This window comes from Salmo salar, chromosome ssa06 (assembly GCF_905237065.1).
Source record: "Salmo salar chromosome ssa06, Ssal_v3.1, whole genome shotgun sequence".
In the NCBI taxonomy this organism is placed as follows: domain Eukaryota; kingdom Metazoa; phylum Chordata; class Actinopteri; order Salmoniformes; family Salmonidae; genus Salmo; species Salmo salar.
Genome location: NC_059447.1, coordinates 70,214,682 through 70,228,155, shown reverse-complemented (window position 1 = coordinate 70,228,155; position 13,474 = coordinate 70,214,682). Strand labels below are relative to the sequence as shown.

Sequence of the window (13,474 nt, the reverse complement as noted above, 5' to 3'; positions counted from 1 at the left end):
CTGTGGGTTTGTTTTTGGCCAGTCTACAATTTCATTTTGACAAACAGTAGTGGTGGATACTGGCAGACTGGTCCACCTGGAGAACATGCTCATAATGGAAAAAACAAGCAATGTTAAATGTTAGTCAGTGCAATTCCTTTGTTTAAAAACTGCAAAGAAAGAAGGAAAAGTAGGTGGCTTATATGATCAGTTGCGTGATGTGATTCCAACAAAGGTGAATGGAAAAGTGCTTTAGCATGCTATTGTGTATACATTCTTATATGGTGTATACATTCTTATATGGTGTATACATTCTTATATGGTGTATACATGTATATGGTGTATACATTCTTATATGGTGTATACATTCTTATATTTTCTTCTTTGTTATTATATGGTTATACATGTATATGGTGTATACATTCTTATATGGTTATACATTCTTATATGTTTCTTATATGTTTCTTCTTATATGGTGTATACATTCTTATATGGTGTATACATTCTTATATGGTGTATACATGTATATGGTGTATACATTCTTATATGGTGTATACATTCTTATATGGTGTATACATTCTTATATGGTGTATACATTCTTATATGATGTATACATTCTTATATGGTGTATACATTCTTGAATGATGATGGTGCATGCAACAATGGTGAATGACGCATGCTATGTTAATTTAACGCAGTTGAACAGGCATGTTAGTATATTTAGTTTTGTGATTGTTATTGACATGCGATGATAAATTACACATATGCCTTGTTTGCTCATCATACTTTATTAGCATGCTATGGTAAATGATATGGTATTTGTGCTTAAGCACGTTAGCATGCTATGGTAAATTATATGGTAATCGTGCTTAAGCACGTTAGCATGCTAGTGTGGCTAGTTGCCTACCAGAGGAGGATCTCAGTGTGCTCTCTGTCAGTTTTATATAGGCCTCTGGGCTTTCTGGTATAACTACATCTGCAAAGAGAGATATGCACAGTCCTCACAATTAGAACAAGGGACATTGGACAAGTATGTAGTGTGTATAGGTTTAATTGTATGCTTTTTTTCATCCTATTACTCTTAATTTTCACATGTTTGAGTACTGGTAATCTATTTAATGTTGGAATAGATGCATGGGCTTTTTAAATGCTACAAATATCCTAAGTAAACGATCACTTTGATGGGAGAACTTCTTGCAGTATATCCTTGTTATTATTTTTGTTGTTTGTATAACAGTGAATTCCCCTTGGACATCAATTAAACACTTATCAATAAAGTATTGATCTGTCCATCTCCAGCAGCAGTCTGTAGTAGTATTATACTAACCTGACAACACAGCGGCAGTCTGTAGTAGTATTATACTAACCTGACAACACAGCGGCAGCCTGTAGTAGTATTATACTAACCTGACAACACAGCGGCAGCCTGTAGTAGTATTATACTAACCTGACAACACAGCGGCAGCCTGTAGTAGTATTATACTAACCTGACAACACAGCGGCAGCCTGTAGTAGTATTATACTAACCTGACAACACAGCGGCAGACTGTAGTAGTATTATACTAACCTGACAACACAGCGGCAGCCTGTAGTAGTATTATACTAACCTGACAACACAGCGGCAGTCTGTAGTAGTATTATACTAACCTGACAACACAGCGGCAGCCTGTAGTAGTATTATACTAACCTGACAACACAGCGGCAGCCTGTAGTAGTATTATACTAACCTGACAACACAGCGGCAGCCTGTAGTAGTATTATACTAACCTGACAACACAGCGGCAGCCTGTAGTAGTATTATACTAACCTGACAACACAGCGGCAGCGGCAGCCTGTAGTAGTATTATACTAACCTGACAACACAGCGGCAGCCTGTAGTAGTATTATACTAACCTGACAACACAGCGGCAGTCTGTAGTAGTATTATACTAACCTGACAACACAGCGGCGGCAGTCTGTAGTAGTATTATACTAACCTGACAACACAGCGGCAGCCTGTAGTAGTATTATACTAACCTGACAACACAGCAGCAGTCTGTAGTAGTATTATACTAACCTGACAACACAGCGGCAGCCTGTAGTAGTATTATACTAACCTGACAACACAGCGGCAGCCTGTAGTAGTATTATACTAACCTGACAACACAGCGGCAGCGGCAGCCTGTAGTAGTATTATACTAACCTGACAACACAGCGGCAGCCTGTAGTAGTATTATACTAACCTGACAACACAGCGGCAGCCTGTAGTAGTATTATACTAACCTGACAACACAGCGGCAGCGCAGCCTGTAGTAGTATTATACTAACCTGACAACACAGCGGCAGCCTGTAGTAGTATTATACTAACCTGACAACACAGCGGCAGCCTGTAGTAGTATTATACTAACCTGACAACACAGCGGCAGCCTGTAGTAGTATTATACTAACCTGACAACACAGCGGCAGCCTGTAGTAGTATTATACTAACCTGACAACACAGCGGCAGCCGACCTGAGGTACTCCTCCTCCTGCTCCTGTCCTCTGCCCCTGTCTGACCCCAGACCCCGCCCTCCAGCACTCTCCAGCCCCCGGCTCAGGTCGTAGTCGTGGTCCCACTCCAGTGGGATAGAGTCCATGCTGGCTGGGGTGTCCCGGCCCGAGCGGTCCGCCTGTGGGGGGAGGACAGAGCCCGAGGTGGGGCGACTGGAGGGGCAGGGGAGAGAGGAGTCACCCCACTGCAGGTCAGAGAGATCAGCTGACTCGTCCATGTCCAGATCTCGGTCAGAGCAGTCTAGTTCATCATCGGCAAGCTGAAGGGAAGGAGAGGGGGAGTGTGTGTGTTTGTATGGCATGTGCTAGGGGTGTGTACGAGGTTATGACAGTTATATCATATTGGCAAATGGCCCATATCTTCTTGTAGTGTGTGTGTGTTCTGTAAGCAGAAGACATTACTCACAGGCAGGCGTGTCAACTTCTTGTAGTATCTGTCGACACGTCCAAACACCTCCTGCCAGTACCTCTGTAGCTCCTCCAGTTCCTCCTCTAGAACAGCACCATCCAGAGGCTCACTCTTCTCTATCAGGGCCTCCCCCTGCCTGAACACCAGCTCAATCTGCCCTGTGTTCAGAGAGATCTCCTGCTGGAACGCCTGCACACACACACACACACACACACACACACACACACACACAGAGGGCAAAGGTCAGGGGTTAGACGTTTCAGTATGTGTTTCCAAGGTGGGGCACTGTGATCAAGTAATGTTAGGGGAAATGCTTTTATCTCTATTTGTGATGCCAGTTAAATTTGTCATGGGAAGATACTAGTTACATACAGCACAGGATGATACCAAGTCAGAGAGTTAAATTGCCAAGCCGTCATAGAGAGTTCATTCAAACTCAAAAAACATTGAAAATATAGCATTCAAATTCACACACACGTACTCGAATGCACGCACGTATGCATGCACGCACACTCCTGACACACTGTTCTTACCACAGGAGGTTGGTGGCACCTTAATTGGGTAGGACGGGTTCGTGGTAATGACTGGAGCAGAATCAGTGGAATGGTATCAAATACATCAAACACATGGTTTCCAGGTGTTTTCATGCCATTCCATTTGCTCCGTTCCTACCATTATTATGAGCCGTCCTCCCCTCAGCAGCCTCCACTGGTTCTTACCCTTAGCTGTTTGATCTTGGCCTGGACATCACATTCTGAGAAGTGTTCTATGTTGGTGAGCTGCAGGTCCATCTCAGTGAGCCACACCAGGATGCTGTCTCTAGCTGTCTCAAACTCCTCCCTCTGACCAATAAAGTGCTGAGAGAACACACAGAGAGGGAAACAGTGTTGTTTAATAACTAGATTATAACAGTGTTATAGGGCTGTTTAATAACTAGATTATAACAGTGTTATAGGGCTGTTTAATAACTAGATATAACAGTGTTATAGGGCTGTTTAATAACTAGATTATAACAGTGTTATAGGTCTGTTTAATAACTAGAAAACAGTTTTAGGTTGTTAATAACTAGATTATAACAGTGTTATAGGTCTGTTTAATAACTAGATTATAACAGTGTTATAGGTCTGTTTAATAACTAGATTATAACAGTGTTATAGGTCTGTTTAATAACTAGAATAAAACAGTGTTATAGGTCTGTTTAATAACTAGATTATAACAGTGTTATAGGGCTGTTTAATAACTAGATTATAACAGTGTCATAGGGCTGTTTAATAACTAGAATAAAACAGTGTTATAGGTCTGTTTAATAACTAGAATAAAACAGTGTTATAGGGCTGTTTAATAACTAGAATAAAACAGTGTTATAGGGCTGTTTAATAACTAGATTATAACAGTGTTATAGGTCTGTTTAATAACTAGATTATAACAGTGTTATAGGGCTGTTTAATAACTAGATTATAACAGTGTTATAGGGCTGTTTAATAACTAGATTATAACAGTGTTATAGGGCTGTTTAATAACTAGAATAAAACAGTGTTATAGGTCTGTTTAATAACTAGAATAAAACAGTGTTATAGGGCTGTTTAATAACTAGATTATAACAGTGTTATAGGTCTGTTTAATAACTAGATTATAACAGTGTTATAGGTCTGTTTAATAACTAGATTATAACAGTGTTATAGGTCTGTTTAATAACTAGATTAAAACAGTGTTATAGGGCTGTTTAATAACTAGATTATAACAGTGTTATAGGTCTGTTTAATAACTAGATTAAAACAGTGTTATAGGGCTGTTTAATAACTAGATTAAAACAGTGATCAGAGTGAAACTAAGTATTTGTGAGTTTCTACTCTTTTATCTTCACAACAAAATGATGTGATAAATCTTGACCTGAGCAGGCTCTGCTATATTATTACCATGTTTCATAACATATGTTATGACATCATGAGATTTCCCAGCATACCTTGAGCCTGCGCAGGATGGAGGCAACCCTCTTCTGCAGGTTGTCCCAGCGCCGGTTCCCATCATGCACCATTTCTCGGAGGCGGCAGGAGGAGTCTGTGCGGTTCTCTCTGGCAAGTCGGCGGTACTGCTTATTGATCAGCTCCAGCTGGGTCAGAAACTCCTGGACCTGCCTCTGGAAGGCCTAGGACACACACACGATCAGAATGAAGATTTTATACAAATACTGTACACATACAAAATAAAATACAAAGTAAATGTAAGGTTGGTGGTCTCAGTATGTGTAATTGGTTGATTATTTTGACCCAACAACAGTTTGAAGAAAGCCTGTGGTATCCTGGGATGACCCTGACACATGACCCCATTGGCCCTGGTCAGCTACTGTAGGAAGAATGTGATGGCCAGCAAAAACAGATTCCAGTAATCTGATCTCCCCCTTCTCTTACTCTGCACTCTCTCACTTTACCCCATATGCCCCCCCTTCACTTTGCACTGTACACACACGCTCTCTCATTCTTACTTCATCTCTCGGTCGCTCTTCCTACCCTGTCTTTACAACTATATAAACTCATCCCCTCCTTTCCTCCCCTTTTCTCTGCCCACAACCGCTCTCTAACCTGTACCTCAAACTTCAACCGCTCTCTAACCTGTACCTCAAACTTCAACCGCTCTCTAACCTGTACCTCAAACTTCAACCGCTCTCTAACCTGTACCTCAAACTTCAACCGCTCTCTAACCTGTACCTCAAACTTCAACCGCTCTCTAACCTGTACCTCAAACTTCAACCGCTCTCTAACCTGTACCTCAAACTTCAACCACTCTCTAACCTGTACCTCAAACTTCAACCGCTCTCTAACCTGTACCTCAAACTTCAACCGCTCTCTAACCTGTACCTCAAACTTCAACCGCTCTCTAACCTGTACCTCAAACTTCTTGAGCTCCTCCTTTGCGATGGTGTATAGAACTCCAGAGGAGTTGGGAAGAGCAGCCGTCCTCTCTGAGGTCTTCAGCCACTCCTCAAACCGAGAGAAGTCATCCAGAAACTTCTGCCACAGCCTCCATGTCTCCTCAATCCTACAAGAAGACGAGAGAGTGACGTATGATACACACTTAGGGTTGCAAGGGGAGGGTATACTACTGGAAACTTTTGAAGTTTACCAGTAAACTACCAGAATTTTGGTAACTTTCAAGGAATATATGGAATTTTATTAGATGACATCCAGTGGGCTTTTTGGGTACTTCAGATTATCACAAATCTAATAGAGATTATTTTAAAATAAAATATAGAATGACAAAGTTGTAAAACATTATCCTTAAAATAAACCATAAATTTAGTGAATACCATTGGTGTTTAATATGAGGGCTATATTTTTTACTCTTTTATTTATTTTACTATGTCAATGAAAAAAGACAATAGTTGAAAGAGTTGCAGAGTTAATTTAAAATAATGCCATTGTTTATTAGATGTTTTTTTTCATTAATTAGGCAATTTTCTCTTTAACCATATGGTCTATTTCCTAGAAAGTCATGGAAGATATGGACACATATATAAAAAATGACTACTATTTACGAAAGCATTTAAATAAATGTATTCAAGTATAAACTACCAAAGTTACCATAGATTGCAATAGATAACCTGTTAATTACCAAAATTACAGAAGATTCCGATAACTTTGGTAAATTACCGGTAGCTTTGCATCCCTAGACACACTGAAGGTTTGCAAGAGGAGAAAATAGAGTTCCTACACATATGTACTGTGTGTGTGTGCGTGCGTGCGTGCGTGCGTGTGTGTGTGTGTGTGTGTGCAGGCATGTGTGTGTGTGTGTGTGTGTGTGTACTGTACGTGTATAGGACCCACTTGAGCCTCCTTTCCATGGACATGGCACAGATGTTCCTCCAGCGTCGGTCCAGGCCCCTGGTGGCCTGCTGGATGGAGTCACACTCTGTCTCTGTAGAACAGGCGTCACAGTCATGTAGCAACACCTCACACAGGTTCAACACAGACGCCACGCCTGTACTGTGCTTCTCTATGTCCCGCTGAATGTCCTGGAGGTGGAGAAAGGGGAAGGAAGAGAGAGAAGAAAGATGAGGACGGGTGGAGAAAGGTCAAGGGATGAAGAGTGGGTAGAATTGGAGGGGTGAGGACAGGAACAGAAACACTGGGTAGAATTGGAGGGGTGAGGACAGGAACAGAAACAGTGGGTAGAATTGGAGGGGTGAGGACAGGAACAGAAACAGTGGGTAGAATTGGAGGGGTGAGGACAGGAACAGAAACAGTGGGTAGAATTGGAGGGGTGAGGACAGGAACAGAAACAGTGGGTAGAATTGGAGGGGTGAGGACAGGAACAGAAACAGTGGGTGAGAAAATACCATAAAGACATCACCTGGGTGATGACTTTCTACCCTGTTGCATCATCACCAGTTGTTCAGATGTTTACCACGTACTTTAGGAAATAAATCAACCCACATGATCTGATCATGTAGCTAGCCTTGCCTACCTGTCTGTCTCTTTCCCAGACAAACAGAGTGAGTGTGTGTTCCTCCCACCTGCTGCTGGTTGAGTTTCCTCTGTATCTCCTGCGCGTCACAGGTGTCGTAGACGAGAGGTCTGGTCAGCTCTGTCTCGATGTGGGCGAGCCAGGAGCGCAGACTGCACATGTTCTTATCCAGCTGCTGCACCGCCACCAGCGTCTCCCTCAACTTCTTCACCCTGAGAGAGAGAGTCAGTCATGTTACACCCTCCATAGAAACAAACTAAATACTACCACAACTTCATTCAACTACCTCATTCTTAGAGAGATGACAAACTTTACCTACTGTATGAAGTCATACAATCACTGAAGATATCAACCATAACCACTAATAAACCCCAACAACAACTCAACAACCAAGAAGCAACCATAACAACACAATATAACTCAGCTCCCCCATTATCACTTGTCCTCCAGTAGGAATGAGAGGTAGAGAGGGGGGCCCCAGTACCACAACAAACCATAACCAACATGTCCGCAACCGAGATGGCTGCAGGAGGGGAAGATGATATCATGAGGTCAGATGGGTTTAGCGATTTGTTTACAGATTTTTGTGAATATTAAACTCCTATTGTAACTGCACATAACATCTGTCTGGGATCCATTTTGGACGTATGATGCGTTACAATCTAAATATGTAAAACGTTTATGGAGGTTGTGAGAAATGGAAAGAATGTCCTCTGATTTTAAATCCACCCATTATAAACTACCAAAGAAGCAGAGTCAAGTATTCACATTCACACTACTACACCCTTCAAAGTTATGCAGCTCTCTCACACTGTCCCTCCCTGTCACACCAGAAATACTAGTATTGAATGCAGGCAGGAGCCATTCTGAACTGGGTCCACTAATTAAAGTAAATAAGTTGTTACCCTTTGGACGTTTTTAGCAGGCTTGTGCCACTTTAGACACCCTATACCACTGTAACTGTGACTGTACAGGAGGCGGTATCACAGACCGGTCTATAGGGGCAGACGATATGGCATTATTATTTCAGCTGTGTATAGCCCATGAGTACTCTGCTCTATAAATGGACTGCCTCATCAGAATGTCATCATGCCAGGGTACTCACATCAATCCAATCAAATTTGATTTGTCGGATACACGTATTTAGCAGATGTATTGTGGGTGTAACGAAATGCTTGCGTTCCTAGCTCCAACAGTGCAGTAATATCTAACAATACACACAAATCTAAAAGTAAAAGAATGGAATTAAGAAATATTATGAAGTGCAATGTCAGAGCGCCATTGACTAGAATACAGTACATACATTTACATTTTAGTCATTTAGCAGACGCTCTTATCCAGAGGGACTTACAGTAGTGAATGCATACATTTCATTAAAAAAAATGTTTTGTACTGGCCCCCCGTGGGAATCGAACCCACAACCCTGGTGTTGCAAACACCATGCTCTACCAACTGAGCCACAGGGAAGTGCATTTGGAAAGTATTCAGACCCATTCCCTTTTTCCACATTTTGTTACGTTACAGCCTTATTTTAAAATTGCTAAAATAAAAAAAAATCCTCATCAATCTACACACAATACCCCATAATGGCAAAGCCAAAAACAGGTTTTTAGACATTTTTGCAAATGGATATATATTTTTAAACAGAAATACCTTATTTACATAAGTATTCAGACTCTTTGCTTTGAGACTCAAAACTGAGCTCAGTTTCATCCTGTTTCCATTGATCATCCTTAAGATGTTTCTACAACTTGATTGGAGTCCACCTGTGGTAAATTCAATTGATTGGCCATTATTTGGAAAGGCACACACCTGTCTATATAAGGTCCCACAGTTTACAGTGCATGTCAGAGAAAAAACCAAGCCATGAGGTCGAAGGAATTGTCCATAGAGCTCAGAGACAGGATTGTGGCGAGGCACAGATCTGGGGAAGGGTACCAAAAAATGTCTGCAGCGTTGAAGGTCCCCACGAACACAGTGGCCTCCATCATTCTTAAATGGAAGAAGTTTGGAACCACCAAGACTCGTCCTAGAGCTGGCTGCCCGGCCAAACTGTGCAATCGGGAGAGAAGGGCCTTGGTGAGGGAGGTGACCAAGAACCCAATGGTCCCTCTGACAGAGCTCTAGAGTTCCTCTGTGGAGATGGGAGAACCTTCCAGAAGGACAACCATCTCTGCAACACTCCACCAATCAGGCCTTTATGGTAGAGTGGCCAGACGGAAGCCACTCCTCAGTAAAAGGCACATGACAGCGTGCTTGGAGTTTACCTAAAGGAATCTCAGACCATTAGAAACAAGATTCTCTGGTCTGATGAAACCAAGATGGAACTCTTTGGCCTGGATGCCAAGCGTCACGTCTGGAGGAAACCAGGCACCATCCTTATGATGAAGCATGGCGGTGGCAGCATCATGCTGAGCAGATGTTTTTCAGCAGCAGGGACTGGGAGACTAGTCAGGATCGAGGGAAAGATGAACGGAGCAAAGTACAGAGAGATCCTTGATGAAAACCTGCTCCAGAGTGCTCAGGACCTCAGACTGGGGTGAAGGTTCACCTTCCAACAGAACAATGACACTAAGCACACAGCCAAGACAACGGAGGAGTGGCTTCGGAACAGGTCTCTGAATGTCCTTTAGTGGCCAAGCCAGAGCCCCAACTTGAACCCGATCAAACATCTCTGGAGAGACCTGAAAATAGCTGTGCAGCGACGCTCCCCCTCCAACCTGACATATGGGTTGCTTAATAAGCCACATATACTGTAAGCCAAAAATCTGTACAGATTTCCTATCTTTTCATTTAAAATCTTTCTCTGGAGCTGCCAATTCTGGATATAAACTGCATGTAGGCTACACGGAACCATAGAGATGTATAGAGTGCACACTTGCCACTAGACGGGAAAGACCTCTATGGGCTTTTCTATCACAGAAGCGATCAATGGCAAAAATCAGAGCTGCACCCTCTATACATTTCTATGGAAAGCAGCTGTCATGACATTTGTCCAAACAGCATTTCCCAGCTTGCTCAGAACTAAATGAGGAAGCAAGTCGAGATCGGATCATAGAAACGCGTCCGGTAGTGATATGATTCTGACATTATCGCGTTATTTGACAAAGTAACTGTAATAATATTACCCAATTTGAAAGTAATCTGATTACGTAATGTTACCGCCCACACTGATTGCAATCAATATCACTAATATTCTAAATCGCCAAAATATTTGCACAAGGTGAAAAGAATATAGCAATGATGTACTGTTTATGCTTCTCACCCTAAGCAGCTACAGTATGTTTTGAACTGAGTAAAAGTCACTAAAATATCTCATGCTTCTCTCTTGTTGTTACCCACTGATGACAGAGAAAAGAACGTTTGACATTGAAAGAGTTTTTGGTCCCCTCAGTGACCTTTTAGAGAACAGAAAAACAACAGTCTATTCATCAACACAGAGAGAAATGTCTCAACGTCTATAACAGTCAACAACAGCTAGCCTACTCCTCCCACACTCTGCTAGTACACAAAGCTCTGCAATACTGTAGTTCTCCAGTATCCAGCCGACAGCAGACAACTTCTTACACTATTATCCAAAACCAGTTATTTGATTAATTAATTGCACAATAGCGCAAACGAACATGCAAGCCAGATTCCAAACAACCCCATTGTAATTTTCCAAGATAAAACAATTCCAGCACAATTCTCCAAAATAAGCCTGCCTGTTGATATCGCAGTCACATTCCGGCAGATCCTCTGAGTCTTCGCTTGGGCATCCTGCCATGTTATCAGTCCCCAAGTCCAGAACCATGGGGGCAGGAATGTCCAAACTCAAAGCTAACGTCAATAAACAGTAACGTTATGGAGCTAGCTATGGTTTAAACTCCCTTCTTTTTCTTCTGGGTGTTCCGAATGGGACTTTCTTTAGTCTAGCTAGTTTACCCCCTGTAGTGGCGGGAGAGGGGGGTTAACATGGGGGGGGGGCACTGGTGTTACTTGTCAACTGCTCTCAAAGGTATTAAAAAAAGACAGCCCAAACGGCATGTGTGTGTGTGTGTGTGTGTGTGCCTGAGAGTGACAAGTGCTGCTGTTGCTAAAAGAGGACTTACAGTCAGAGCCATGTGCCGCAGAGCAGGCAGACGGATGGAATGTCACACAGCAGGCGTGCACGGAGCCAGTGTGCACAGGAGATAAAAGTTCAAGTGTTTCTGTGAGAACTCCTGGAATGGGAAAAGTTCCTTCTCTTTTCAAGCACTCTAAGTTAAACTACTAAATACTTTCTCCAACTGCTGAAAAACTCCACATTTCTGAGACAAAATGAAAGTATGTTTAAGGTTTTCTTATACTTGTGAGAAACTACTTGTGAGAAACTGACTCTGCTTTCAGTTTTCCTTGTGGAAAAAGGGACGGACAGAATAGAACAAGTCTGCAGCTGTCTCTGAGGTCACTCACTGCCCCCCCCCCCCCCCCTCCTCTCCCCTCCTCTTCTCCCCTCCTCCCTCCATTACATTCTCAGAGGGCAACAGCCAGAGGAAGATAGAGGGAGGGAAAGAGAGAGGGGAACAGTTGGCTCAGCAAGAGGAAGGGGAAAGGGGGAGGAAGAGGGGAGAGAAGAGGAAGGCATGAGAGCTCTTTTGCTCTCTTTCTTTTTACCTCCCTGTTGTCCTGACACCAAGACCAACAGACCTAGTCACAGCTATTCTAGTCATGTGACTCACAGGCGTCCTCTCACTCAAGACTTCTCCACTAGGAGGAAGCGAATTGCTGTGAATTTACAGGATGTCATATTACTTCGTAGCCTAGTGGTTAGAGCATTGGACTAGTAACTGAAAGGTTGCAAGTTCAAATCCCTGAGCTGACAAGGTACAAATCTGTCCTTCTGCCCGCTGAACAAGGCAGTTAACCCACTGTTCCTAGGCTGTCTTTGAAAATAAGAATTTGTTCTTAACTGACTTGCCTAGTAAAATAAACTTCCCAAGCTGCATAGACACAATAGATGTGCACATCCTCACCACTCTTTTTGATATTTACTGAAACCCTCATATTAAAACACCAATGGCATTCACTGATCTCGGATAATGATTTACAACTTATTTTAAAATCATCTTATTGAATTATTTCATATACACTCAGTGGCCAGTTTATTAGATACACCCATCTAGTACTGGGTCGGACCCCCCTTTGCCTTTAGAAGCGGCTGAATTCTTCGGGGCATGGAAACGTTGCTCATTTGGTATCAAGGGACCTAACGTTTGCCAGGAAAACATTCCCCAGACCGTTACACCACCACCAGCCTGTACCGTTGACACCAGGAAGGATGGGGCCATGGACTCATGCTGTTTATGCCAAATCCTGACTCTGCCATCAGCATGACGCAACAGTAATCGGGATTCGTCGGTCCAGACAATGTTTTTCCACTCCTCAAATGTCCAGTGTTGGTCGAAGTAGAATGGCCCACTGGAGCCGCTTCTTCTTGTTTTTAGCTGATAGGAGTGGAACCTGGTGTGGTCGCCTGCTGCAGTAGCCCATCTGTGACAAGGACAGACGAGTTGTGCGTTCCGAGAAGCCATTCTGCACACCACTGTTGTACTGCGCCATTATTTGCATATTTCTGGTCCTCCTCTTAGCTTTCTCGACTTCTCATCAACGAGCTGTTTTTGCCCACAAGACTGCCGCTGACTGGATGTTTTTTGTTTGTTGCACCGTTCGCTGTAAACCCTAGACACTGTCGTGCGTGAAAACCCCAGGTTGTTGGCCGTTTCTGAGATACTGGAAACGGCACACCTGGCACCGACGATCATACCACGCTCAAAGTAATTTAGGTGACTCGTTTAGCTCATTCTAACGCTCAATCAAACAGTACTGAATGCCTCAATTCTTCTCTGCCTGCTTTATATAGCAAGCCACGGCCACGTGACTCACTGTCTGTAGGAGTTAACCATTTTTATGAACGGGGTACCTAATAAACTGAGTTTATTTTACATGCCATAAGGCCTCATAAGGCCACACAGAGGGCCAGAGATAATTACAGACACCTGTGATAATCTGGAGTACCCAAAAAGGGCCACTAGATGTCTTGTGATAGATTACATAAAAATTCAGGTAGTTTATTGG

The 13,474-nt window shown here is 42.8% G+C and overlaps 1 protein-coding gene across 1 annotated transcript in view; it reads right to left on the bottom strand.

Moving 5' to 3' along the window:
• Positions 1-13,474, bottom strand: part of syne1a (spectrin repeat containing, nuclear envelope 1a) — a 138,702-nt gene that overhangs the window by 8,520 nt on the left and 116,708 nt on the right. Inside the window, exons 102-108 of the mRNA XM_045720948.1 lie at positions 7,428-7,590; positions 6,739-6,926; positions 5,803-5,953; positions 4,881-5,063; positions 3,637-3,774; positions 2,915-3,106; positions 2,447-2,768 (exon numbers count right to left, since the gene is read on the bottom strand). Of these exons, the coding sequence (XP_045576904.1) occupies positions 2,447-2,768; positions 2,915-3,106; positions 3,637-3,774; positions 4,881-5,063; positions 5,803-5,953; positions 6,739-6,926; positions 7,428-7,590 (1,337 nt within the window). The remainder of the gene's footprint in view (positions 1-2,446; positions 2,769-2,914; positions 3,107-3,636; positions 3,775-4,880; positions 5,064-5,802; positions 5,954-6,738; positions 6,927-7,427; positions 7,591-13,474) is intronic.